The sequence below is a fragment of the Lepidochelys kempii genome, chromosome 5, assembly GCF_965140285.1.
Source record: "Lepidochelys kempii isolate rLepKem1 chromosome 5, rLepKem1.hap1, whole genome shotgun sequence".
Lineage (NCBI taxonomy): Eukaryota > Metazoa > Chordata > Testudines > Cheloniidae > Lepidochelys > Lepidochelys kempii.
This window is the reverse complement of record NC_136384.1, coordinates 136,523,055-136,549,433: the sequence shown is the minus strand read 5'-3', so window position 1 is coordinate 136,549,433 and position 26,379 is coordinate 136,523,055. Positions and strand designations below refer to the sequence as shown.

Genomic DNA, 26,379 nt, shown 5'->3' with positions numbered 1-26,379 from the left:
GGGCTGCAGGTGGTGAGGGGGCTGACTGGGGGTGCGGGCGCTGGGATACGGCTGGCGATGAGGGGGCTGGAATGCAGGAGGGGGCTCAGGGCAGGAGGCTGGGGTGGGGTTATTAACACTTAGGAAACTAAAAAAACAAACAAGTAGAAAACATCCACTTTGACAATTTAAGACCATAAAATGGAAGAGAAGAACTAGCAATATGTAAATAAGAAATTTGATTTAAATTTTCAAAAAAATCCTACATTTAAATGTCATAATTTAAATAAAAATTTTAAAGTTGTGATTTTTATCCACCCTAAGAAGAGGAGCTCCCAAAGGGTGCTGATGAAAATGTGGACAGGTAGGAGAAACACCAAAACAAAACCAAGAACTGTTCTTTACCTTGTGTTTTCAAACGAGAAAGTGACATCACTCAAGGCAACCGAATTAAGAGAAAATTACTCTTCCCTTTTGTTGAAAGCAACCTGAGCAGAAAGAGTAGGTGAAAGACAGACTGCAAGGGATAGAGAAGTTGGGAAAGTAAATGGTAAAAGCCAACTGGTCCCAATACAACAGTCTCTTTGATCCTATATAAAACGTATAAATTTTCAATTCACGTACACTTGTGCTTTAATGCAATTTCTATACAAATAGGGTCTGAAAGCAAGACAATTTAACTCACATTTTGAAACTGGGGCTGAACAGTTTATAGTTTCTGGTAAATCTTATTTGGCTGGTGTAGTTATATATTTTTGTTATAGCCAGAGCCTTCACCTCACATCAACCCTCTGCCCCAGCCCTGAGCCCCCCTCCTGCACCCTGAATCCCTCATCCCCAGCCCTACCCCAGAGCCCTCGCTCCCAGCCAGAGCCCTCACCCCCACACTCCAACCCTCTGCCCTAGCCTGGAGTCCCTTCCCACACACCAAATAAACCCCTCAGGCCCACCCCATTAATTTTGAAAAGTGCACCCATAGATGCCGACTCTCTGTGCGATCCGGGGCTGAAGCACCCACGGGGAAAAATTAGTGGGTGCAGAGCACCCATCTGCAGCTCCCCAACCTGCCCCTCCCCCAGCTCCAGTCCCCCCGCCCCCCCCCAGCCTCCGCCTCCTCCCCTGAGAGGGCCACCGCATCCTGCTTCTCCCCACACCCTCCCAGTGCTTGCGCTGGGAACCAGCTGTTTCGCGGCGCAAGCGCTGGGAGGAAGGAGGAGGAACGTGGTGTGCTTGGGGAAGAGGCAAGGCCAGGACAGGGATTTGGGGAGGGATCCAATAGGGGCAGGGAGGGGGCAGAGCGCGTGAGCACCCACCAGTGCCAACGAAAGTTGGCGCCTGTGTGTGCACCAATATGGAGGTGATCTGTCACACATCACTTCCATGTTGGTGTCACAAAACAAGATTCATTCTGCACATGAGTGCGGAAAATTAGAGGGAACACTGGAACTTGGACTAGATACCTCCTGAGGTCTCTTCAGCCCTAAGCCTCGATGAGTGTGTGATGCTAAATTACAGAGAATAAGACTGTAGCTGCATGGCAGCAGAATTCTGTTCTGTGTGGATGCTTACACCAGGCTCATCCCCACAGTATGTGAGCACCTTTCAGTAGTGCAGTAAGCAGCCTTCTGTCATATGTTCATTCTCTCATCATTTCCTGGGGGAGAAGTTGTACAGTGAAGAGTTCTGTTATGGTAGCTTTTGTTTGTGGCAGTAAGTATATGTGTTGATATATATTTATACTACAGAAGGCAAAGTCAAAGAAATGTGGCTTACATCAGGAGCAGAAGGTGGTCAGGTTGGTGATGGTCTTTAGCTCCTGGGGGAGTTCATTCCACTGTCTGAGTCTTTCCATCAAGGCAGTTTTGTCTCCGCACAAATAAACTTTACCCTTATTTTGGACAGTTTCAATGTCCTAGAGATGCAAAGTTGCTGTCTATGGTCTTCTTCACAGAGCTTTAGGAAGTGTTTTAAATAAACCAGGCCCAGGCCATGGAGCACCTTGAAGATAAGGACCAAGATCTTGAACACAATTTGGTATTTGGTGGGCAGGCCATGCAGGGAGTGGAAGACAGGCGTGATATGCTCACAGGAGCTTGTGTTGCAGAGAAGATGCACTGCAGCATTCTGCACTAGCTGAAGATCCCCCCACACCGATGGTTTCATGGCCAGGCAGATCACATTGCTGCAGCCCTACTGAGGAGTGACAAAGCTGTAAGTAACTGGATTTTTGTCTGCCAGGAAGGAACAGCATCTCCTAGCCAAGGGGAGATGATAGAGACCATTGCAGATCCTGCTATGTGAGAGCTTAGCATCAATGAGGAATCCAACCTGCTCCTAGACTATGGCCTGAACTGACAAATTGTGGGGAATTAACTTAAATGCAGGAGTTGATCAGACGATGTTCAGAGCATCTTGAAAAATCATAATCAAATCCCATCACAATATGGGAACTTTATCCCAGCCTCTTGCTCTAGCCGACTCTGTTCCAGGAATGTGATTTTATTCTCTGCTTTATAACCATTGCATATCCCCATTACACAGCCACTCCAGCCTCGCCGGACGCTCTGAGGTTCATGGGAATTGGCAAAGACGTTATTCACTTGGCCCTTCCCTAGTCAGGGCACTTCAAAGATTTCTTGTTTGTGTGGATTCTCTGATGTTTAGAAAGGTGTGAGCTACACCGGTATGTTTTCCCACACGTCAGGCATTTATAGGGTTTCTCTCCTGTGTGAGTTCTCTGATGTGTATTAAGGTCTGGGCGCCTCCTGAAGCTTTTCCCACAATCACAGCATTTGAAGGGCTTCTCTCCTGTGTGTATCTTCCGATGACCGTTAAAGGTCGTGATGTTACTGAAGCTTTTCCCGCACTCAGGACATTTATAAGGTTTCTCTCCAGTGTGTTTTCTCTGATGTGTGGTAAAAGCTGAACTGTATCGGAAGCTTTTCCCACAGGTCAGACATGTATAGGGTTTTTCTCCTGTGTGGATTCTCTGGTGTTGATTTAAAAGTGATTTATCACTGAAGCTTTTCCCACAGGTCAGGCATTTATAGGGCTTTTCTCCTGTGTGGATTCTCTGGTGTCTAACAAGTTGTGAGGGCTGAACAAAGCTGATCCCACACTTGGGGCATGTATAGGGCTTCTCTCCTGTGTGGATTCTCTGATGGATAATGAGTCCAGCAGTGTCAGAGAAGTGTTTCCCACAGTCAGGGCATCCATAGGGTCTCTCTCCCATGTGCATTCTCTGATGTGAAACAAGGTGGTAGCCCTCTCTGAAGCTTTTCCCGCACTCGGTGCATTTGAAGGGCTTCTCTCCTGTGTGCATCTTCCGATGCCTGTTAAAGTTTCCGCTGCCACTGAATGTTTTTTGACACTCAGGACATTTATAAGGTTTCTCTCCAGTGTGTTTTCTCTGATGCGTAGCAAGGACTGAACTGTATCGGAAGCTTTTCCCACAGATCAGACATGTATAGGGTGTTTCTCCGGTGTGGATTCTCTGATGGTTAATGAGCGTAGTACTCTGAGAGAAGCTTTTCCCGCACTCAGCACATCTGTAGGGTTTTTTCCCCATGTGGACTGTCTGCGGAGTAATATGGGCTGAACTCCCAGGGAAGCTTTTCCCAGAGTCACCAAACTTATTGGGTCTGTCTCCAGTGGGGATTGTCAGCTGAGCAGTTTCTTTGATTTTTCCAACTCCTCTGCTCCGGTGAGCTGGTTCACCCTGTCTCGGCCTTGGCTCTTTTCCCTGTTGCCTCTGTGGCCTGGGCTGAGTCTTAATGTTTTTCCCATCCGTGGTCACTGGGAAATATTCACCTTGGATCTTCCCAAACTGTCCTGTGTGGTTCCACCGTCTCAGGACTCCCAGCTGAGGGTCTCCTCCTCGGTCTCACTCACCGTCCCATCACCTGCGGGGACAGAGAGAGAATCCCGTTTGGAGTCACCCACTGAGATGCAGAAAAAAGGGGACATCACAAAGGGGAGTAGGAAAGGAGAAACAAACCAAACAACTGCCCCCAAATCCTTTCCCAGAGGAGAGAAAGAAGGGAACCAATTCTGCCACCTCATTCCCATCTGAATATGGAGGAGAGGGTTTGTTTCTGTGTTTGAAAGAACCCAATGCACCGCTACAGACTAGGGACCGAATGGCTCGGCAGCAGTTCTGCGGAAAAGGACCTAGGGGTGACAGTGGATGAGAAGCTGGATATGAGTCAGCTGTGTGCCCTTGTTGCCAAGAAGGCCAATGGCATTTTGGGATGTATAAGTAGGGGCATAGCCAGCAGATCGAGGGACGTGATCGTTCCCCTCTATTCGACATTGGTGAGGCCTCATCTGGAATACTGTGTCCAGTTTTGGGCCCCACACTTCAAGAAGGATGTGGATAAATTGGAGAGAGTCCAGTGAAGGGCAACAAAAATGATTAGGGGACTGGAACACATGAGTTATGAGGAGAGGCTGAGGGAACTGGGATTGTTTAGCCTGCAGAAGAGAAGAATGAGGGGGGATTTGATAGCTGCTTTCAACTACCTGAAAGGGGGTTCCAAAGAGGATGGATCTAGACTGTTCTCAGGGGTAGCAGATGACAGAACGAGGAGTAATGGTCTCAAGTTGCAGTGGGGGAGGTTTAGATTGGATATTAGGAGAAACTTTTTCACTAAGAGGGTGGTGAAACACTGGAATGCGTTACCTAGGGAGGTGGTAGAATCTCCTTCCTTAGAGGTTTTTAAGGTCAGGCTTGACAAAGCCCTGGCTGGGATGATTTAACTGGGAATTGGTCCTGCTTCGAGCAGGGGGTTGGACTAGATGACCTTCTGGGGTCCCTTCCAACCCTGATATTCTATGATTCTACATAGGTTTCAGAGTAGCAGCCATGTTAGTCTGTATTCGCAAAAAGAAAAGGAGTACTTGTGGCATCTTAGAGACTAACCAATTTATTTGAGCATAAGCTTTCGTGAGCTACAGCTCACTTCATCGGATGCATTTTCCAATGAATGCATCCGATGAAGTGAGCTCTAGCTCACAAAAGCTTATGGTCAAATAAATTGGTTAGTCTCTAAGGTGCCACAAGTACTCCTTTTCTTTTTGTTTCTACATAGGCACACAGAACCGGTGAAAACTCAGGAGTGGCATTTGTCATGAGAATGTAAAAAGGTTTCTGAGCCACTTTTGCCAATTCCTTACTTCTGTGGGCATCTGTCAGTATCTCTGTTTCCTCCTCTCCCTGGAGATTGGAGACCCACAGCTTCTCCCTTCACTTGAGCCAGGAGATCATGTCAGGTCTGGAAATTGGAACTCCTACTTGGGGTCAAGCAAACAAATGAGCATCAAGTTAGGGCCCAACATTCAGTTATCTCAGTAAGTGGCCTGAGTTTCAAAAATGCTGAGCCTGCAACAATGGGGTTTGGTTCCGAGTGTCCAGAGCTATCGATAACCAGGCCACTTATTCCGCTGCTTCAATATGGATTTAGGAATGTACTTTTAGGGTCTTGTAATTAAAGTTCCAGGGTTTGGTCATTTGATTATAGAACAGACTCTGCCCCGTCACCAGGAATAAATCTGTGAGACATTTATGAACCTGGCCAGAAACACTGATTTAATAAAGTCAATGAGACCACTCAGATGGCTAAAGAAAGGAAGTGTTTGGCAAAATCAGATCCTAAGTCAACAAAAAGAAAAGGAGTACTTGTGGCACCTTAGAGACTAACCAATTTATTTGAGCATAAGCTTTCGTAAGCTATAGCTCACTTCATCGGATGCATAAAGTGGAAAGTACAGTGAGGAGATTTTATATACACAAAGACCATGAAAAAATATACATTGTAAGGAGAGTGATCACTTAAGATGAGCTATGACCAGCAGGAGAGTGGGGTGGAGGGAGAGAAAACCTTTTGAAGTGATAATCAAGGTGGGCCATTTCCAGCACATTTCCAGGAGTTAACAAGAACATCTGAGGAACTCAATGACTCAACCACTCCCAGTCTCTATTCAAGCCTAAGTTAATTCCAATTCAGCAGTCTCTCATTGGAGTCTGTTTTCAAAGTTTTTTTGTTGAAGGATAGTCACTTTGAGGTCAGAAATCGAGTGATCAGAGAGATTGAAGTGTTCTCTGAGAGACTGGGAGTGGCTAAGTCATTATGCAAGGTAACCTATTTCCCCCTGTTTTTTCCTACACCGTCCCCGTCCCGTCCCGCCCCCCCCCTTGTTCCTCAGACGTTCTTGTTAAACCCTGGATTTGTGCTGGAAATGGCCCACCTTGATTATCATACACATTGTAAGGAGACTGATCACTTTAGATAAGCTATTACCAGCAGGAGAGTGGGGTGGGGGGAGAGAAAACCTTTTGAAGTGATAGACACTCATTTTTTATGGTCTGTGGGTATAAAAACATCCTCACTGCATTTTCAACTTTTATGCATCCGATGAAGTGAGCTGTAGCTCACGAAAGCTTATGCTCAAATAAATTGGTTAGTCTCCAAGGTGCCACAAGTCCTCCTTTTCTTTTTGCGAATACAGACTAACACGGCTGCTACTCTGAAACCTAGTTTATGAATGTTATAATTTTTGACATCTGATTTGTGTCCATTTATTCTTTTAAGTAGAGACTGTCCAGTTTGTCCAATGTACATGGCAGGGGGGCATTGCTGGCACATGATGGCATATATCACATTGGTGGATGTGCAGGTGAACGAGCCTCTGATAGTGTGGCTGATGTGATTAGGCCCTGGTGTCCCCTGAATAGATATGTGGACACAGTTGGCAACAGGCTTTGTTCCAAGGATAGGATCCTGGGTTAGTGGTTCTGTTGTGTGGTGTGTGGTTGCTGGTGAGTATTTGCTTCAGGTTGTGGGGCTGTCTGTAGGCAAGGACTGGCCTGTCTCCCAAGATTTGTGAGAGTGATGGACCGTCCTTCAGGATAGGTTGTAGATCCTTGATAATGCGTTGGAGAGGTTTTAGTTGGGGGCTGAAGGAATATTTCCAACACACCTCTGAACAACATACTAATCCACAGAGACCTTCCTACCAACACTACAAAAAGAAGGATTCTGCGTGGACTCCTACTGAAGGTCGAAACAGCAGACTGGACTTCTACAAAGAGTGCTTCCACCGACGTGTACGGGCTGAAATTGTGGAAAAGCAGCATCACTTGCCCCATAACCTCAGCCGTGCAGAACACAATGCCATCCTCAGCCTCAGAAACAACTCTGACATCATAATCAAAAAGACTGACAAAGGAGGTGCTGTTGTCATCATGAATAGGTCAGAATATGAACAAGAGGCTGCTTAGCAGCTCTCCAACACCACTTTCTACAAGCCATTACCCTCTGATCCCACTGAGGGTTACCAAAAGAAACTACACCATCTGCTCAAGAAACACCTTGAAGCAACACAGGAGCAAATCCGCACAGACACACTCCTAGAACCCCGATCAGAGGTATTCTATCTGCTACCCAAGATCCATAAACCTGGAAATCCTGGGCGCCCCATCATCTCAGACATTGGCACCCTGACAGCAGGATTGTCTGGCTATGTAGACTCCCTCCTCAGGCCCTACGCTACCAGCACTCGCAGCTATCTTCGAGACACCACTGACTTCCTGGGGAAACTACAATCCATCGGTGACCTTCCTGAAAACACCATCCTGCCCACTATGGATGTAGAAGCCCTCTACACCAACATTCCACACACAGATGGACTACAAGCCATCAGGAACACTATCCCCAATAATGTCACGGCAAACCTGGTGGTTGAACTTTGTGACTTTGTCCTCACCCATAACTATTTCACATTTGGGGACAATGTATACCTTCAAATCAGCGGCACTGCTATGGGTACCCGCATGGCCCCACAGTATGCCAACATTTTTATGGCTGACTTAGAACAACGCTTCCTCAGCTCTCGTCCCCTAATGCCCCTACTCTACTTGGGCTATATTGATGACATCTTCATCATCTGGACCCATGGAAAAGAAGCCCTTGAGGAATTCCACCATGATTTCAACAATTTCCATCCCACCACCAACCTCAGCCTGGTCCAGTCCACACAAGAGATCCACTTCCTGGACACTACAGTGCTAATAAGCGATGGTCACATAAACACTATCCTATACCGGAAACCTACTGACCGCTATTCCTACCTACATGCCTCTAGCTTTCACCCAGACCACACCACACGATCCACTGTCTACAGCCAAGCTGTAGATGAATCCGATGAAGTGAGCTGTAGCTCACGAAAGCTCATGCTCAAATAAAATGGTTAGTCTCTAAGGTGCCACAAGTACTCCTTTTCTTTTAGCCAAGCTCTGCGATACAACTGCATTTGCTCCAACCCCTCAGGCAGAGACAAACACCTACAAGATCCCTATCAAGCATTCTTACAACTACAATACCCACCTGCTGAAGTGAAGAAACAGATTGACAGAGCCAGAAGAGTACCCAGAAGTCACCTACTACAGGACAGGCCCAACAAAGAAAATAACAGAACGCCACTAGCCGTCACCTTCAGCCCCCAACTAAAACCTCTCCAATGCATTATCAAGGATCTACAACCTATCCTGAAGGACGGTCCATCACTCTCACAAATCTTGGGAGACAGGCCAGTCCTTGCCTACAGACAGCCCCCCAACCTGAAGCAAATACTCACCAGCAACCACACACCACACAACAGAACCACTGACCCAGGAACCTATCCTTGCAACAAAGCCCATTGCCAACTGTGTCCACATATCTATTCAGGGGACACCATCACAGGGCCTAATCACATCAGCCACACTATCAGAGGCTCGTTCACCTGCACATCTACCAATGTGATATATGCCATCATGTGCCAGCAATGCCCCTCTGCCATGTACATTGGACAAACTGGACAGTCTCTACGTAAAAGAATAAATGGACACAAATCAGATGTCAAGAATTATAACATTCATAAACCAGTCGGAGAACACTTCGATCTCTCTGGTCACTCGATTTCTGACCTCAGAGTGACTATCCTTCAATAAAAAAACTTCGAAAACAGACTCCAAGGAGAGACTGCTGAATTGGAATTAATTTGCAAATTGGATACAATTAACTTAGGCTTGAATAGAGACTGGGAGTGGTTGAGTCATTATACTAAGCGAAACTATTTCCCCTTGTTTATTCCCTCTCCCCCCCCCCCCCCCCGTTCCTCAGATGTTCTTGTTAACTTCTGGAAATGTGCTGGAAATGGCCGACCTTGATTATCACTTCAAAAGTTTTTCTCTCCCTCCACCCCACTCTCCTGCTGGTAATATCTCATCTTAAGTGATCACTCTCCTTACAATGTATATTTTTTCATGGTCTGTGTGTATATAAAATCTCCTCACTGTACTTTCCGCTTTATGCATCCGATGAAGTGAGCTGTAGCTCACGAAAGCTTATGCTCAAATAAATTGGTTAGTCTCTAAGGTGCCACAAGTCCTCCTTCTGTTTTTGCAAATACAGACTAACATGGCTGCTACTCTGAAATAAGTCAACAAACAAAACTTATCAAATGGAAGAAGAAATCAGTGTGTGTGCAGAATGGAGTTATTCAACCCTCAGAAAACACACACATCACAGGTCATTTTTAACCAGAGCTGAGAGACGAGCATGTCTGACCTAGTAATTCTCTCTGTGTCAAATGTGAAGTTACCAGCCTAAATCCTTCTGCTACCGAATTAGTTCAAAAGTTGATAACACTTTTTCACTCTGGACAGAGACTTTCTACCCTGTAGATGAACATAGGCACTGCCAGGCTGGCTCAGACGCAAGCTCAAATTGGTAATTTCAGCACTTTATAAAGAACTGAAAAGAATGAAATTGTGCAGCCAAAGAGCAGAATCATAGAAGCATAGAATATCAGGGTTGGAAGGGACCCCAGAAGGTCATCTAGTCCAACCCCCTGCTCAAAGCAGGACCAATTCCCAGTTAAATCATCCCAGCCAGGGCTTTGTCAAGCCTGACCTTAAAAACCTCAAAGGAAGGAGATTCCACCACCTCCCTAGGTAACGCATTCCAGTGTTTCACCACCCTCATAGTGAAAAAGTTTTTCCTAATATCCAATCTAAACCTCCCCCACTGCAACTTGAGACCATTACTCCTCGTTCTGTCATCTGCTACCATTGAGAACAGTCTAGAGCCATCCTCTTTGGAAACCCCTTTCAGGTAGTTGAAAGCAGCTATCAAATCCCCCCTCATTCTTCTCTTCTGCAGACTAAACAATCCCAACTCCCTCAGCCTCTCCTCGTAAGTCATGTGTTCTAGACCCCTAATCATTTTTGTTGCCCTTCGCTGGACTCTCTCCAATCTATCCACATCCTTCTTGTAGTGTGGGGCCCAAAACTGGACACAGTACTCAAGATGAGGCCTCACCAATGTCGAACAGAGGGGAACGATCACGTCCCTCGATCTGCTCGCTATGCCCCTACTTATACATCCAAAAATGCCATTGGCCTTCTTGGCAACAAGGGCACACTGCTGACTCATATCCAGCTTCTCATCCACTGTCACCCCTAGGTTCTTTTCCGCAGAACTGCTGCCTAGCCATTCGGCCCCAGAATTGGGGGAGCCACTCTGGGGGACCCCCCCAACCCTGTCCCCAGGGCAGCGCATCCCCCCAGCAGCACGGGCACCAGACAGAGACAGGAACTGGCTTTTCCTCTCCCTGCCCCTCCTCTGCTCCCCAGGAGGGTCACTGCCCCAGGGCGGAGGGTTGCAGGAATGGGGCTGGGCAAGGCTGGGAACTGGGAACCCCCCTGCCCTCCCCCCATTGCTCCTGCTGCCCCTGCCAGTCTCTGCCCCAGCTCCCTCATGCCCCCTCGGGCTGGGAGACTCAAGACCTGGCCCAGTCCGGGGCGGTGGCTCTCCCGGGGCTGGCTTGGCTCCTGCAGGTGCTGGGGGGCAAGGCCGGCTCTAGGATTTTTGCCGCCCCAAGCAAAAAAATTGTTGGCCACCCCTGCTTTGTTTCGTGCCCCCCCCCCGCCCCCACCTTAACAGCTGTTTGGCGTGCGGCAAACCTGGAAGGGAGGGGGGAGAAGCGGAGTGGCGGCGGTGCGCTCAGGGGAGCAGGCGGAGGCGGGGCGGAGGGGGCACATTTCGAGGGGCGGCATGGCCGGCGCCGGAATGCCGCCCCTCGAAATGTGCCGCCCCGAGCACCTGCTTGTTTTGCTGGTGCCTAGAGCCAGCCCTGCTCGCTGCTGTAGACATAGATGACCTGATCGTCCACGTGCCCAACACGGCTGTACCAGGGCAGCCCCGGGCCGGGCTCCGACAGCACTGTCTGGAATGCGCGCCTGGAGTGCAGGCCTGGTGGGAAAGACTGGGGGCAGGGAGGTCAGACCCAACCAGACCCTGCCAGGGAGTCCCTGGCAATACACACGAGGTGGCGCCAGCCCTCAGGAGCGCTCCTGTGGGAGGGAGACCTGGGAAAGGACTCACAGATCAGCCTGACCAGGGAGAAAGAGGGATTGAGGTAGGAGGAGAAGGGAGGCAAGGCTGGAGGGGGGGCATGAGGGAGAGAGGGGAGGGGGGCTGGAGCTTGTGAGGAGTAGGGGAGCAGACAGGGAGAGTGTACTGTGGGCACAGGGGGGCTGAAGGGGAGTATGAAGAAGGAAAGGGGGCCCAGGAGGAAGAGCAGAGCTGGAGGGGGGTGTGAGGAGCAGGAGTGGGAGGGTGGAGCAGGAGAAGGGCTGGGGCTGTAGAAGATGCAGAAGCTGAAGCAAGGGATACAAGGGGAGGGCAGGGGGGATGTGTCCAAGCTGCAGGTGGGAGCGAGGGCCTGCGCTATGCACACAATTTACCATAATTTATTAAGAACATAAGAACGGCCATAGTGGGTCAGACCAAAGGTCCATCTAGCTCAGTCTCCTGTCTTCTGACATTGGCCTATGCCAGGTGCCCCAGAAGGAATGAACAGAACAGGCAAACATCAAGTGATCATCCCCTGTCGTCCACTCCCAGCTTATGGCAAACAGAGGCTAGGGACACCATCCCTGCACATCCTAATAGCCATTGATGGACCTGTCCTCCATGAACTTATCTAGTTCTTTTTTGAACCCTGTTATACTCTTGGCCTTTACAACATCCTCTGGCAAGGAGTTCCACAGGTTGACTGTGCATTGTATGAAGAAATACTTCCTTTTATTTGTTTTAAACCTGGTGCCTATTAATTTCATCTGGTGACCCCTAGTTCTTGTGTTATGTTAAGGGGGTAAATAACACTTCCTTATTCACTTTCTCCACAACCGTCATGACTTTATCGACCCCAATCAGAGCCCCCTTAGTCGCCTCTTTTCCAAGCTGAAAAGTTCCAGTCTTATTAATCTCTCCTCCTGTGGAAGCTGTTCTATACCCCATATCATGTTTGTTGCCCTTTTTGGTACCTTTTCCAGTTCCAATAGATATTTTCCTGATTGGGTGACCACATCTGCACAGAGCATCCACGATGTGGGCATCCGATGGATTTATACAGAGGTAATATGGTATTTTCTTATTATCTATCCCTTTCCTAATGATTCCCAACATTCTGTTTGCTTTTGTGACTGCCACAGCACATTGAATGGATGTTTTCAGAGAACTATCCACAATGATTCCAAGATCTCTTTCTTGAGTGGTACCAGCTAATTTAGATCCCATCATTTGATATGTATAGTTGAGATTATGTTTTCCAATGTGCATTACTTTGCATTTATCCCACTGATTTTCACCTGCCATTTTGTTGCTCAGTCACCAAGTTTTGTGAGATCCCTTTGTAACTCTTTGCGGTCTGCTTTGGACTTCGGTGCAGCCACAGCGTGAATAAGTTATGTCCCCTGTAGGGACCAGGCCCCCTCTTGTGCCAGTCACTGCACGGGCTCTTCCTCCATGGAGCTCACAAGCTGATCACCCATCCCTATAGTCGGGTTCACCCCACAGATCCACAGGCAGAATCAGGGCCAAAGCAGGGGGTGGGGAAGGGCGATAGCTCCCAGACAAATGGCCTGGTGCTTCAGTGACTGAACCCCTGATCCCTTCACACCGGTGAGCATCCCACTGACGTCAGACACTGCTCAGGGGAATTATACACTGCCACTCTGATCCCCACAACTGGTTCTCCCTTCCAGCCTCACACACTCATCCTCGGTAACTTCAGCTTCCAAAGCGATGGCCTATCCGACCCTCTGCTCCCCGTCTCCTCACCCTCCCCTCTGCATTCACCCAGCAGCCCTGGGTCAGCTCTCCCACTTTCCAAAAGGGCCATGCACTGGACTTGGGTTCATCAGGCCCTGCTCTCTGAGCTCTCCAGTGCTGATTCCCCTTCTCCAGCTATCACTGGGTCTCTCTCAGCATCACTCATCAGCTACATCTCCCCATATTTTATAATGAATATTGTGTGTGCCTCAGTTTCCCCTATGAGCTGCATGATTAACAGGTGGGGGAAAGGATTAATTGCTCGGCAAAGATCCAGGTGTGACTGATGCCTCACTAACTGGGGTGTGGGTCCCATGCTGATGGGGAGTCCCAGAAGACAACTGCCCAGACATTTGGCACCTAGCAACTAATGACCATGGATGACCCATCCTCTGCAGGAAGCCAGCCAGCTGTGACCAGATGGAAAACAAAGAGCTGAGGATGAGGCCAGGTGACAATGTTTGGCAAGAACAAGAACAAAAGACTAAGGAGGAGCCCCTGGGGGCTAAGTGTGGGCTGTTGGAGGGAGGAGAAGCTTCTGGACTGGGACAAAAGAGAAAGTTCTGGATTCTGGAGAGACCCAGATAGACTTTGCTGTAACTTTCCATTCTCTAATGGAAAGCCTGCTGAGAGTCTTTAGGTTAAGTTTAGAGAAGAGAGCGACAAGGGTGATGTCGTGGTGGGTGTGTGCTATGGACAAGTGGTTCTCAAAGCCAGTCCACCACTTGTTCAGAGAAAGCCCCTGGCGGGCCGGGCTGATTTGTTTACCTGCCGCGTCCGCAGATTCGGCCAATCGTTGCTCCCACTGGCCGCAGTTTGCTGCTCCAGGCCAATGGGGGCTGCGGGAAACGGTGCGGGCAGAGGGATGTGCTGGCCACCCTTCCCGCAGCCCAGGAGGATGAGGTAGACAACTAACAAGTTTCCAGATCACAGGCCCTGGTTCTCATGAGAGATTTCAGTCACCCTGACATCTGCTGGGAGATCAATACAGCAGTGCACAGACAATCCAGGAAGTTTCTGAAGAGTGTTGAGGACAACTTCCTGGTACAAGTGCTGTAGGAACCAACCAGGGGCCATGCTCCTCTTGACCTGCTCACAAACAGGGAAGAATTCATAGGGGAAGTAGAAGTGGGTGGCAACCTGGGCAGCAGTGACCATGAGATGGTCGAGTTCAGGCTCCTGACAAAAGGAAGAAAGGAAAGCAGCAAAATACGGACCCTGGACTTGAGAAAAGGAGACTTTGACGCCCTCAGAGAACTGATGGGCAGGATCCCCTGAGAGGCTAATACGAGGGGGAAAGGAGTCAAGGAGAGCTGGCTGGCTGTTTGTTCTTATTGAGGGCACAAGAACAAACCAGCCTGATGTGCAGAAAGAATGGCAAAATATGGCAGGTGACCAGCATGGCTTAACAGTGAAAATCTTTGGTGAGTTTAAATACAAAAAGGAAGCTTACAAGAAGTAGAAACTTGGACAGATCACTAAAGAGGAGTATAACAATACTCTCAAGCACGCAGGGATGTAATCAGGAAGGCCAAAGCACAATTGGAGATGCAGCTAGCAGGGAATATGAAGGATAACAAGGAGGGTTTCTTCAAGTATGTTAGCAACAAGAAGAAGGTCAGGGACTGTGTGGGACCCTGACTGAATGGGGGAGGCAACCTAGTGAGAGATGATGAGGAAAAAGCTGGAGTACTCAATGCTTTTTCTGCCTCGGTCTTCACAGACAAGTTCAGCTCCCAGACTGCTGCACTAGGCAGTACTGTATGGGGAGGAGGTGGGCAGCCATCAGTGGTGAAAGAACAGGACTATTTAGAAAAGCTGGACATGCTCAAGTCCATGGAGCTGGATCGAATGCATCCGAGGGTGCTGAGAGAGTTGGCTGATGTGATTGCAGAGTCATTGGCCATTATCTTTGAAAACTAGTGGCCATCAGGGGAGATGCCAGATGACTGGAAAAAGGTAAATACAGTGCCCATCTTTAAAAAAGGGAAGAAAGAGCATATGGGGAACTACAGACCAGTCAGCCTCACTTCAGTCCTCCAGGACTCCATTTTGAAGCACTTGGAGGAGAGGAAGGTGATCAGGAACAGTCAACATGGATTCACCAAGGGCAAGACATGCCTGACCAACCTGATTGCCTTCTATGATGAGATAACTGGCTCTGTGGATATGGGGAAAGCGGTGGATGTGATCTATCTTGACTTTAGCAAACCTTTTGATACGGTCTCCCACAGTATTCTTGCCAGCAAGTTTAAAAAGTATGGATTGGATGAATGGACTATAAGGTGGATAGAAAGCTGGCTAGATTGTCAGGCTCAATGGGTAGTGATCAATGGCTCAGTGTCTAGCTGGCAGCCGGTATTAAGCAGAGTGCCCCCGGGGTCGGTTTTGTTCAACATCTTTATTAACAATCTGGATGATGGGATGAATTGTACCCTCAGAAAGTTTGCGGATGACACTAAGATAGGGAGAGATAGATATGCTGGAGGGTAGGGAAAGGATACAGAGTGACCTAGGCACATTGGAGGATTGGGCCAAAAGAAATCTGATGAGGTTCAACAAGGACAAGTGCAGGGTCCTGCACTTAGGACAGAAGAATCCCAAGCACTACTAAAGGCTGGGGACCGACTGGCTAAGCAGCAGTTCTGCAGAAAAGGACCTGGGGATTACAGTGGACGAGAAGCTGGGTATGAGTCAACAGTGTGCCCTTGTTGCCAAGAAGGCTACCAGCATACTGGGCTGCATTAGTAGGAGCATTGCCAGCAGATCGAGGGAAGAGATTATTCCCCTCTATTCGGCACTGGTAAGACCACATCTGGAGTACTGTGGCCAGTTTTGGTCCCCCCCACTGCAGAAAGGATGTGGACAAACTGCAAAGAGTCCAGTGGAGGGCACTGAAAATGATTAGGGGGCTCAGGCACATGACTTACGAGGAGAGGCTGAGGGAACTGGGCTTATTTAGTGTGCAGAGGAGACGAGTAAGGGAGGATTTGATAGCAGCCTTCAAATACCGGAAGGGGGGTTCCAAAAAGGATGGAGCTCAGCTGTACTCAGTGGTGGCAGATGAAAGAACAAGGAGCAGTGGTCTCAAGTTGCAATGGGGGAGGTCTAGGCTGGATATTAGAAAACACTATTTCACTAGGAGGGTGGTGAGGCACTGAAACGGGTCACCTAGGGAGGTGGAGGAATCTCCATCCTTAGAGGTTTTTAAGGCCTGGCTTGACAAAGCCTTGCCTGGGATGATTTAGTTGCGGTTTGTCCTGCTTTGAGCAGGGGGTCGGACTAGATGACCTCCTGAGGTCTCTTCCAACCCTAATCTTCTATGATTCTGTGACCCTATAAGGCCAGGCTGCACTGGGGCCTAACCCTGTTTAGGTCAAACAGGTCTATTAGGTCAAACCAAGCCTATTACTGACGTGACACAAGGGCACCAATGCTCCTTAAACCACTTCAAGCAAACCCCAACCCCACCCCACAGCCTCACCCAGCTCAATACAGGCTGCTGAGCTTCCCAGGGTCTGAGCTGCTGCCTCATAGGAAACAAGGAAGATTCAAGTCCATGCCTGGAAAAGCAGGATGTGCCTTCCCCTCTCCTAACCCCACCCTGTTGGGATCCGGAAACTCTTTATTCGGCAGCTACAGGAGATCCTAACAGCACAAATGCAGTAGCTGTTCTGCAACAGGAGCTCATGCCCAAACTAAGACCTGATTAATGCACAGATCCAGGGGCTCCAAACTCTCCCCGCCTTGGGGCGCCAACACACGGCCAGAGACAGAGCGGGGGTTAACATCTCCTCCCTAGGATGACACCTCTAAAGATTTATTTGAGCATAAGCTTTCGTGAGCTACAGCTCACTTCATTGGATGCTGTAGCTCACAAAAGCTTATGCTCTAATAAATTTGTTAGTCTCTAAGGTGCCACAAGTCCTCCTTTCCTGTTTGCGGATACAGACTAACACGGCTGCTACTCTGAAACCTCTAAAGATGTGCTTCCACTACAGATATGACCCATTGCCATTGCTGACTGTGGGTGTGACTAGACTGGTGCTCACACAAGTTAGCCGTAGGTAGCCAAGGACAAGCCACGCTCCGGAGTTCCAGGCACTGGGGTTAAACCCAGTGTGAAGACCGTCTGGGAGCCATTAAAGGTCGGAGAGATCCAAGAAGCCTTTTTCCTTCATTTAAACCTGGTCTATCTGGGGGGTTAATTTACTCCCTCCACTAACCCTCAGCCCGGCTCTGCCCACAGGGCTCGGGTCTGAGAGCCCCGCCGGCCCGGAGACGCGGCAGGGACCCAACGCCTGGGCAGCGCCTGGCCCCGGGGACTCCCCGCAGCCCGGGAGCCTCACGGGGCCGCGAGGGGCTTGTCGGCAGGTGCAGCACCCATGGGTGCCGGTCCAAGCGGGGCCGCACCCCCGGCTGGGGGCGGTCGGTGTTGGATGCCGGGGTCACCGCTCGGGTCAGGGGCGCTCAGCCCCCCACGGCACATTGTCCCCGCAGCCCCCGGCAGCGCCGGGCACAAGGGGGCCAGGACCCCCCGCTCCCCGGTCACTATAGCAACGTCACCGATCCCTGTCAGCGACCGCTCAGTGCCGGGGGGGGGACGCGGGGGGGTCTCCCAACACCTCTGAACGCAGAGCCCAGAACTGCCCCCCCGGCTGCCCCCCCCCCCCCGACACCCAGCTCCCCCCGTCCCGGCTGCCCCCCCCGACACCCAGCTCCCCCCTCCCGGCCCGGCTGCCCCCCCCCAACACCCAGCTCCCCCCTCCCCGGCCCGGCTGCCCCCCCCCCCGACACCCAGCTCCCCCCTCCCCGGCCCGGCTGCCCCCCCCCCCGACACCCAGCTCCCCCCTCCCCGGCCCGGCTGCCCCCCCCCCGACACCCAGCTCCCCCCTCCCCGCCCCCCCGGCCCGGCTGCCCCCCCCGACACCCAGCTCCCCCCTCCCCGCCCCACCGGCCCGGCTGCCCCGGCTGCCCCCCTCCCCGCACCCCCCCGGCCCGGCTGCCCCCCCCCAACACCCAGCTCCCCCCTCCCCCGGCCCGGGGTCTCTCCGACACTCACGGGAGCGCCCCCCTGCAGCGCACCGGGACTCGGCCCAGGGACCCGCCCGCTCCCGAGGGAACCGCCCCGCGCCAGGGATTGGCTGGGGGAGGGAACATCCCGCCAATAGCGACTCACAGGCCCGCCTGCGTCACCGGTCGCTGGGCAGAACGCGGCGGGGCAGGACAGTCTGAGGCGGGGAGTTGGGCGCTGCGGGGACCGGGGCAGCGATTCGCTCCGCCCGGCCCGGCCCCGCCTCCCCGGAGCCCGCTGGTCCCTGTGCCGGGTCTGTATCGATGTATTGCCCTGTTTAAAAACTATGGGTAAAAGGCAGCCATTGTTGAACCTACGTAGGGACACCCCCTGGGTGTCAACTCCATTGCATTAACCAGGGGTGGGCGATTATTTTCATCAAGATCCAGATTTCTTGGTCAAGGTCTAGTCAAGGTCTGGGCTCCAGAGAAAAGAATGCACGAATGATAATGAGATGTGTATAAAGATGTTGCAGTCACAATGGGCGTAACGATGATGATTGAGTTGTGTTTATTCCTTAGATCTGGTGCCACCGCCTTTCCCTTTAGGCTTGTAGTTTCCCAAGGGTAAAAGTGACCATCTGTTGAGATACAAGGGCGTCTCTGTGTTCATTCCTGTGAGCTACACAGGGGTTTGATGTTGCTGCTTTCAATCCTCTGGCTCTGCCGGGAGAAGGAGCAATTCAGGCCGTCACTGAGCTGAGGGAGGGAGATGATTTTCTGACAGGACGGGACGCCTCCTCCTAAAGGTGCTTGGCAGGCAGCCCTCCTTCCCAGGTCCGTCCCGACAACACCCAGTTGAAAAGGGACCCTCCCAGCCCTTCTCATCCTGGTGTAAATGAGCGATTGAGTGAGCATGGGGGAGAGGGAGCGACGGAGGGGAGGGAGATGGCGTGAGCGGGCTGGGACCTCGGTGAAGGGCGGGGCAAGGGTGTTCAGTTTTGTAGGGTGTGGAAGTTGGCAACCCTAGATCCAGGGGCAACAACTCCAACCTCCACAGAGGCTGGGCAGGGGCAGGACATCAGCTTGGAGGGGAGGGGTGGGTGGGGCAGTGACATCACCAAGGCCTTTTGCAGGAACTCAGCCCATTGGGCAAAGGTGGTGGGGAGGGGGTGACCTCACAGAGAGACCCCGACATCAGCCGGGCAGGGCCGAGGTGCAGGTGGGCCAGGGCAGTCTCTGAGACCCCCCCGGCTTTGCTGCCGCACGTCTCCTTCTCCAGGTCTCCCCTCGAGGACGGGGAGAGAATTAGGATTCACGTCTGTGAACATGAGGAGGAGCCTCTGTGGAGTTTTCTCCTTTCCCACCATGGATTGTGCCAGAAAACGAACGTCCCTTGGACAAGGTCAGAGGCTCTGAGAGGTTTGGAACCTGTTGGGTCTGATCCACCTGCTGCAGGCAGAATTCTCGGCACAGAAAACACTGGCTTAAGGGGGCAGAATTTGATTTCCTACCTAGGACTTTGACACTTGGCATCACTGGGGACCTTAGAGTTTATCCTTTTTGGTTTCCCTTTTCCTCTTTCCTTCCTCCTTTCTCCTCTTCTCTTGCTTCTTTTTTCCCTTTTCCCAGCTTTCCTCCCTCTACCAAGGAGGGGTGTATGTGGCGTGTGGGCAAGGGAGGGCGGTTGCTCTCATTACGCGAGGTCCTCACAAAGAGGTGGGTCTGGATCTGAGAGTGATCCCCTCTGGGGATGGTGATGCCTATGCAAGCGGCAGTGTGAACGCAGCTTTGTCAGCAGGAACACTCTCCTGCCGACAAAGCTTATGCCACTTGCAGGGCTGGAAGAATTTTGTCAGCAAAAGTGCCAACAAAATTCTGCAAAAGAGCGTTCAAACACACTGACTTTTAGCGACAAGGACACAGCCTTGTTGCTAAAAGCTGTGTGGTATAGACAAGCCCTTAGTGGGTCACAACTGAGAATACTCAATTCAGGGAAAAGTGCTGAGAAATGGGGCAGGCACACCCGAAAAGCAGTGGTCATTCTCTGATAAGACATACCAAACCAGCAACAAAAGTAAACTTCTGTTTCACCACACTGGCTAACAAGAAGTCAGAAAAGCAGTCTCCTTAGGCATTCCAGTCCTTTTATTGCCACCAAAAACACTGAACTTGCTGATGAGTGGTTATTTGAAGCCAATTTAATCAAATGCAAGGGTTCTTCAGATCCTAAAGGACCAGCCACATACCCAGGTCAATATACAACGCAGATCTTAGCCCAGTAATCATGCTGTTGCCAATCCTTTAGTATCTAAAATCTAAAGGTTTACTGAGAAAGAAAGAAAGAAAGAAAGAAAGAAAGAAAGAAAGAAAGAAAGAAAGAAAGAAAGGCTAGAGTTAAAATTCGCTAAAGAAATCAAAGACATACAATAATTGCAAAGTCTTTGGAGCAGGCTTGTGGCAGTGATGGAATAAGCTCTTGGCTTATAAGGTCCCTGGTTGCTTCTGAATCACTGGAAGCAGGGTCGTCCTTCCCCGTATGCAAACTACACAGCTGCGGGCTGCTCCAGTGGCCAGCCCGATCCCCTGGCTGGCTAAGCTGGCCCCTCGTGGCCAGAAAAGCTGCCCCCGCTCCCGTCCCGCACCCACTCCACCCCTTCCCCTAAGCCCCCGCCCCACCTCCATTCCACCCCTTCCCCCCCATCCCCCCTCCCCTGAGCTATGCATCCTGTGGGACTGCAGCAGGGGTCGGGCCTGCCCTGCAATCACTGGGCAGCAGGAAGTGCAATGACCTGGCCCCAGCCTGCTCCTCTCTGCCGGCTCCCAGCAGCGCCACTGGTGAGTGCTGGGGGCGGTTCCCCTCCTACCCCCCCAAGCCCCAAGGCTCGGAGCCAGGGGAACAGAGCAGAGCGGGCTGTGTCTGGGTCGCTCCACTTCCCACTGCCCTGTGAGTGCGGGGGAGGGCACCCCCTCCGCGGAGGCCTGGGGATGCCCCCCCTGTGGAACCCTGGGGCCAGCCTCCCCACCCCCGCATGGGCACCACAATCTCTTGGGATGGCCTTTACTGGAAGGTCCTCAGTCCTTTGGTTAGACTGCTCCCATTAGTATAAGGTCATAGTCAAACAGTTTAAGCAGGAAAGGGGTCAAATGGAGATGTTTCCAGGGCCTTTTATAGCTTCTGCCATGTGCATGGAAACCTCCATGGTTTCAGACAAAGCCCTCAGCAGAGACAGTGGAAAATTACAGATAACAAGATGGTGTTTGGAGTCCCATGGGCAAGTCCCACGTCCACAGATGATTTTGCTTAGTCACAGCAGCAGCCATGACCTGGACTCCAGATGGAACGTTCACAGAAAAGTCCACTGGGTGTAGATCGGCGTCTCCCATGGTCCACTGGGAGTTCAGTGTTCCCTGGTGAGTCATTTAACTTGAATAGTCACTTCAAGATGTGCAGGCTAAATACCTTGTGGGTGCTACTCAGATGCAAACATATTTGAAATCCAGGTATAGAGCCACTGTGCATAGCTTCAAATGCAAAAACGATCCAGGCATATCAATAGCACAAACATATTCAGCAAATCATAGCTTTTCTAACGACACCGTACTTGCCACACCTGTATAAGATTGGTTGCAATTCTATAACAGTGGTGGCAACAATCATGTCCATGATCATATTTTAATCAGATAATGTCACATGGTGCTCCCCAGGCCTTCAGCTACGCAGGGTCTCGAATCCACAGGCTCAGCCTCTTTGGCACTATGGTCTGGCCAGCTGCACCAGGCAGCCCCTGGGAAGCGCCGCAATGCGTTCTGCCAGCGTCGGCTCAGATGCGGAAAAAGGCATGTGAAAGTCCATCAACCGTGACAAGGAGCGTGAGGAGCGGATCTCTGCCTTTCCACATCATCTCACCTTTGGCAACTTTCTGTTGGGGACAAAGGGGGCAAGAGGAGAGCCCTGCCATAAGCATCTTCTACAAGTGGGGAAGGCAACTGGCCAGGGACATAAGTCCCTTTCAGCCCCCAGGTGAAGGAACTAGCTGAGAGAGGGGAGGGAAGGAGGTGACCAGCGCCTATTCCCTGCAGGCTGGCCTTGTGCACACTGGACCCTCCTCCACCAGGACTCTTGCCTGCTCCCTGTAAGCTGCTCAGCCTGTTTCTCTTTTGGCCTCCCTGCCCATAGCAGTCAGCTCAAGGAAGACACACCACTTCCCTAGGACTGTCAAGTGGCCGGCATGGGGCTTGAGCCCACAACCTTGGTGTTGTTAGCACCACGCTCTAACCAACTGAGCTAGCCAGCCCACAGGAAACAGCCTGACAAGCGGCCCTTTCGGAAAGGAGCCACGGGCAGCTGCAGGGACCTTGTGGCCTCTGGAACGAGATGGGAGGGGGGGTGAGGGCAGCTGCTCACCTGTGGGGGAATTAGCTCAAGCGGTAGAGTGCTTGCTTTGCATGTGAGAGGTAGTGGGATTGATGCCCATGTTCTCCAGGGGCAGGGGTGTCCTTATCCTTTCTTTTCAAAGGCATTGCCAGCCAGGGGCCTAAGTCCCTCCTGTGGCCCCCTACTTGGCCTCCCAAAAAGCCAGCCCTGGCAGGCAGAAACTACTTGGCCCCAGCCCTCCTTCGCCTGGCAGTGGCAGGAGCACTGGAGAGACAGGCTCCAGGGGGGCAGAGTTTGCTCAACTGGAAAAGTGCTGGCTTCACATGTGAGAAGTAGTGGGATCGCTCCCCATGTTCTCCAGTCTGCTCTCTTGGGGTGAGGGATTGGTCCCTTTCTTGCTGACCTAAGGCTACAGCACCAGCCCTCTGCCCCTCCTCCATGCTCCTCTGCACAAAGCTGATTGGCTAGGAGGGAGTGCCTCTCAAGGACACATACTCTTCTGATTAAGGTATTTTAGTGCTTGTGGACCCAGATTATATTACACTGATTTTGCCTCTTTTCAGAAATGACTTGGGGTTGGGTTTTTAATGGTATCAGGCACCGGAGGAGGCAGAGAGGGGCCTCGTGCAGTTGTCAAAGAGGGTTAGGCACCAGGGGTAGATGCACAAAAAGATTTAGATGCCCAGCTGCTACTTTCATTTTAGGTACCTGAATCTGACATTTCGATGCCACTGACCCTCAGCTTGCCCCCCCAACCCCACCCCCAAGCTGTTCCTTAACTCAGGTGTCTAAAGATCCTGTGAACCTAAATTTCTTTCACTTAAATCTGCCAAGTGCCTACAAATCTGCTACTGGGGATGCTCCCAGCTGCTCCCTGTGGCTCTTGTCTGAGCCACGGCATTCAATTCCATTGAAACCTTCTTTCCTGCAAGGGCAATGGTCACACTGAGGGGACGTGGCCACCTGCATCCCTGACAGTGAGACATTCGCTTTCCTTTTTCTTTAGGGTGCTGCTGTTGTTCCATGGAAGGTCGGATGGAATAACACCTGTTCATTCTTGCTGGGAAACAAAAAATCAGGGGACACTAATTTTTAGGATTGATTAAACAAACTTTAGATTTGAATTAATATCATAAAAAATCATTCCCGATTCCTTCAAATAACACCATCACACGAAATAAGACTTGAGACAAACCTTGTTAGCAAAGGCAAATTTCCAAAACAATGCTCACAACATTATTCCTTTCTACTCCACCCCCACAGGAGGTGTAGGCATTTCCCATTGAACTGCTTTGCATCCACCTTCCTATTAGAAATGTTGCTACTGGATATTCCCAGACTTGGAAAACTATGAAGTGGAGAATTTGAATAGCAAATTTGGCCTGGTCCTTGTATCTGCTAACAACAACTTCTCCACTGCAGAGTCACCACAGCACTGGAGCCTGAGGAGACAAATTAGAGCCAACTGGTATAAAGGTTTTCTGGCTGCTGATTGGTCATTTAAAACTACCTTCCTATCAGGTAAAACTCCACGTTCTCATGCTGCAGGATCTTTTCACACTGCATGGAGCAGAGTGTGTGGATGGGCGGTTTGTGGGTGAACTGTTCCGTTTTCTCTCTTCATTCACACAGATCTGAGATTCTGCACTCCTTGGCCTGACTTGGAAATGCCCCGTCATGGAAACTTCAGAGTGAAAACCCCTTCCCAAAATCACATCCTCTCACTAAGCTGTGAGGACAGGAACCTTCAGGGTGAAAAAACCGAGACTGAGGAGGAAAAGTGACATCTCATTAAAGATTTGACTCTGTTAAAATGAATGGAGAATATTTTGTCTGGGAACAAATTCAAGAAAAACTCAGCCTGTTGTCAGAAAGGGGATTCAAACCTATTTTGGCTAAGGACGTCTCCAACATCAGTATATTGCCAGGCATGGCTCAACCATTTTGAACAGAAGAAAGGAAGCCACCTCAGTATGTAACAAAGTTAGAGTCTGATTCCTCCAGAGGGAGAAGGAGTTCCTTTTTCTGTCCTTCAGAACCAGCCCTCTTCCTTGGATTGCACTTTGCTGGGGATCTGGATAGGGGAAAGGAGCTTCTGAGGATTAATTTAACACCATAGTTTGTTTTTATTCATTGATTTTAAAGGCAGGCTAAATCTCTATGAACATCTGGTCTGAGCTGCTGCATAACAGTCCAGAGGATTTTACCCAGAGAGTCCTACATGGACCCCAACACTGTATGGTTGAACTAAGACAGATCACTCAGAAAGTCATCGTGTTTGAATGTAAAGATATGAAATGGTACGGGGATGGGGAGGAAACTGGCCCATGTTTCAAGCTTAAACTCTGCAATTTCTACATCTAAGCATAAAACTCAGGTCTGCACTGGCCACAAATTAAGCCCAGGGCTACTGTATGGGAGACAAGAAGTCTCCCACAGAACCAGAAAGTATGCAAAATATAACAAAGTGACCTGTGCACAATAGACCCTGCCCGCTGCCACAACCACTCTGCTGCAGGGCACAGGAGTGTGGCTGACACTCTCAGGAGCTCTCTGCTTCTGGTCAGAATGCTTTGGGAATTAAGTCATTAATGATATAGAGATTGATGGGTTCAAGTTACATGATGTGCCCTGTGGCTTTAAGGGATTGGAGAAATGCTGAAGAGGTTAAAGGATGCAGAGCTGGGTAGCTGGGTGTGGTCCCTCAAAGTTGTTGTGCTCTAGTGAAACTGAGCAGTTGTGGGGACTGTGCAAGCTGTGGTGTTTACATGCAAATATAAAATTGAATGAAACCCCATTTTTAAAACCACCAGTGTCTGGGAATGGAAGAGAAGCTCTTTGAAATAAGTGTCTCCTTCACACTCTCCAAGATCACTGGCTCCAAGGCTATATTGCCTCAGGGAGCTCGGTGGTAGAGTATTTGACAGCAGATCAAGAGGTCTCTGGTTCAAATCCAGGTGCTCTCTTAAACGTTCTCTATTTTAATTGAAATATATTTTCATATCCATCTCCTGTGTCTTCAGGAGTTTCGCTGAATGGGGATGTGAAATGAATTTAATCATTCAACATTTTTCTTGTTAAAATGTACAAACAGCGAGCAAACCTGTCCAGCTGAAATCAGTTCCTGTCCTTTGAGGCTCTAGTTTGTTTTCATCGATTAAACAAAGCTAAGTTTCAGTGCGGAAGCCGTGTTAGTCTGTTTCAGCAAAAACAAAGAGGAGTCCTGTGGCAACTTAAAGACTAACAAATCTGACAAAGTGGGTTCTAGCCCATGAAAGCTTATGCCCAAATCAATTGGTTAGTCTTTAAGGTGCTACAGGACTCTGTTTGGTCAAACAAAGATAGAATATGAATGTACATGTGCAGGCTCCTGTTCTCCACGAGCTCGGCTGTGCAGAAGAAAAAGAACCATGTCCAGGTGGGGCTCAGGAGTTCACAGAGATCACCAGCACCTTGACTCCTTCACAGTCAGCCAGCAGTAGCTGGGCCCCAGGACAAGGCACAAGAACCAGCCAGTGGCTCTAAGCAGGAAAATAGCCCCCAAGAAGCTGGCTAGAGCTGCCAGGATCCCCAGAAAGGCCTCCATGCCCATGTCCAGGAATAGTCCTAAGAAAGTGGTGGCTGCAGCAGGGACAAAAAAAGGCAGAATAAAGCCCCACAAGCGTCACAGCTGAGTAACAAGAAGGGTTTCTTCAGGTATGTTAGCAACAAGAAGAAGGTCAAGGAAAGTGTGGGCCCCTTACTGAATGGGGGAGGCTACCTAGGGACAGAGGATGTGGAAAAAGGTAATGTACTCAATGTTTTTTTTGCCTCTATCTTCACGAACAAGGTCAGCTCCCAGACTACTGCACT

General features: G+C 50.3%; 1 protein-coding gene and 1 non-coding gene across 5 annotated transcripts; both read right to left on the bottom strand.

The window, feature by feature from the left end:
* Positions 1-1,089: 1,089 nt before the first annotated feature.
* LOC140911986 (uncharacterized) lies at positions 1,090-18,272 on the bottom strand. 4 transcript variants are annotated; one of them, XM_078852993.1, is made up of 3 exons: positions 17,189-17,786; positions 5,155-5,268; positions 1,090-3,881 (listed from the first exon to the last, which is right to left on the bottom strand). In XM_078852993.1, the coding sequence occupies exon 3, from the start codon at positions 3,545-3,547 to the stop codon at positions 2,591-2,593; it is 957 nt and encodes a 318-aa protein (XP_078709119.1). In that variant the 5' UTR covers positions 3,548-3,881; positions 5,155-5,268; positions 17,189-17,786; the 3' UTR covers positions 1,090-2,590. The 4 variants fall into 4 exon arrangements, with proteins under 4 accessions (XP_078709119.1, XP_078709117.1, XP_078709118.1 ...); XM_078852991.1 differs by lacking the exons at positions 5,155-5,268; positions 17,189-17,786 and adding an exon at positions 18,199-18,272; XM_078852992.1 differs by lacking the exon at positions 5,155-5,268.
* A 4,101-nt stretch (positions 18,273-22,373) lies between these two features.
* On the bottom strand, positions 22,374-22,447 carry TRNAV-AAC (transfer RNA valine (anticodon AAC)). Its single transcript has one exon. It is a non-coding gene; the product is annotated as a tRNA-Val (tRNA).
* Between the last annotated feature and the right edge of the window lie 3,932 nt (positions 22,448-26,379).

Excerpts from the sequence above, each read along its gene's own strand:
- LOC140911986 (XM_078852991.1), bottom strand. The coding sequence starts at position 3,547 with ATGGGGAAAAAACCCTACAGATGTGCTGAGTGCGGGAAAAGCTTCTCT.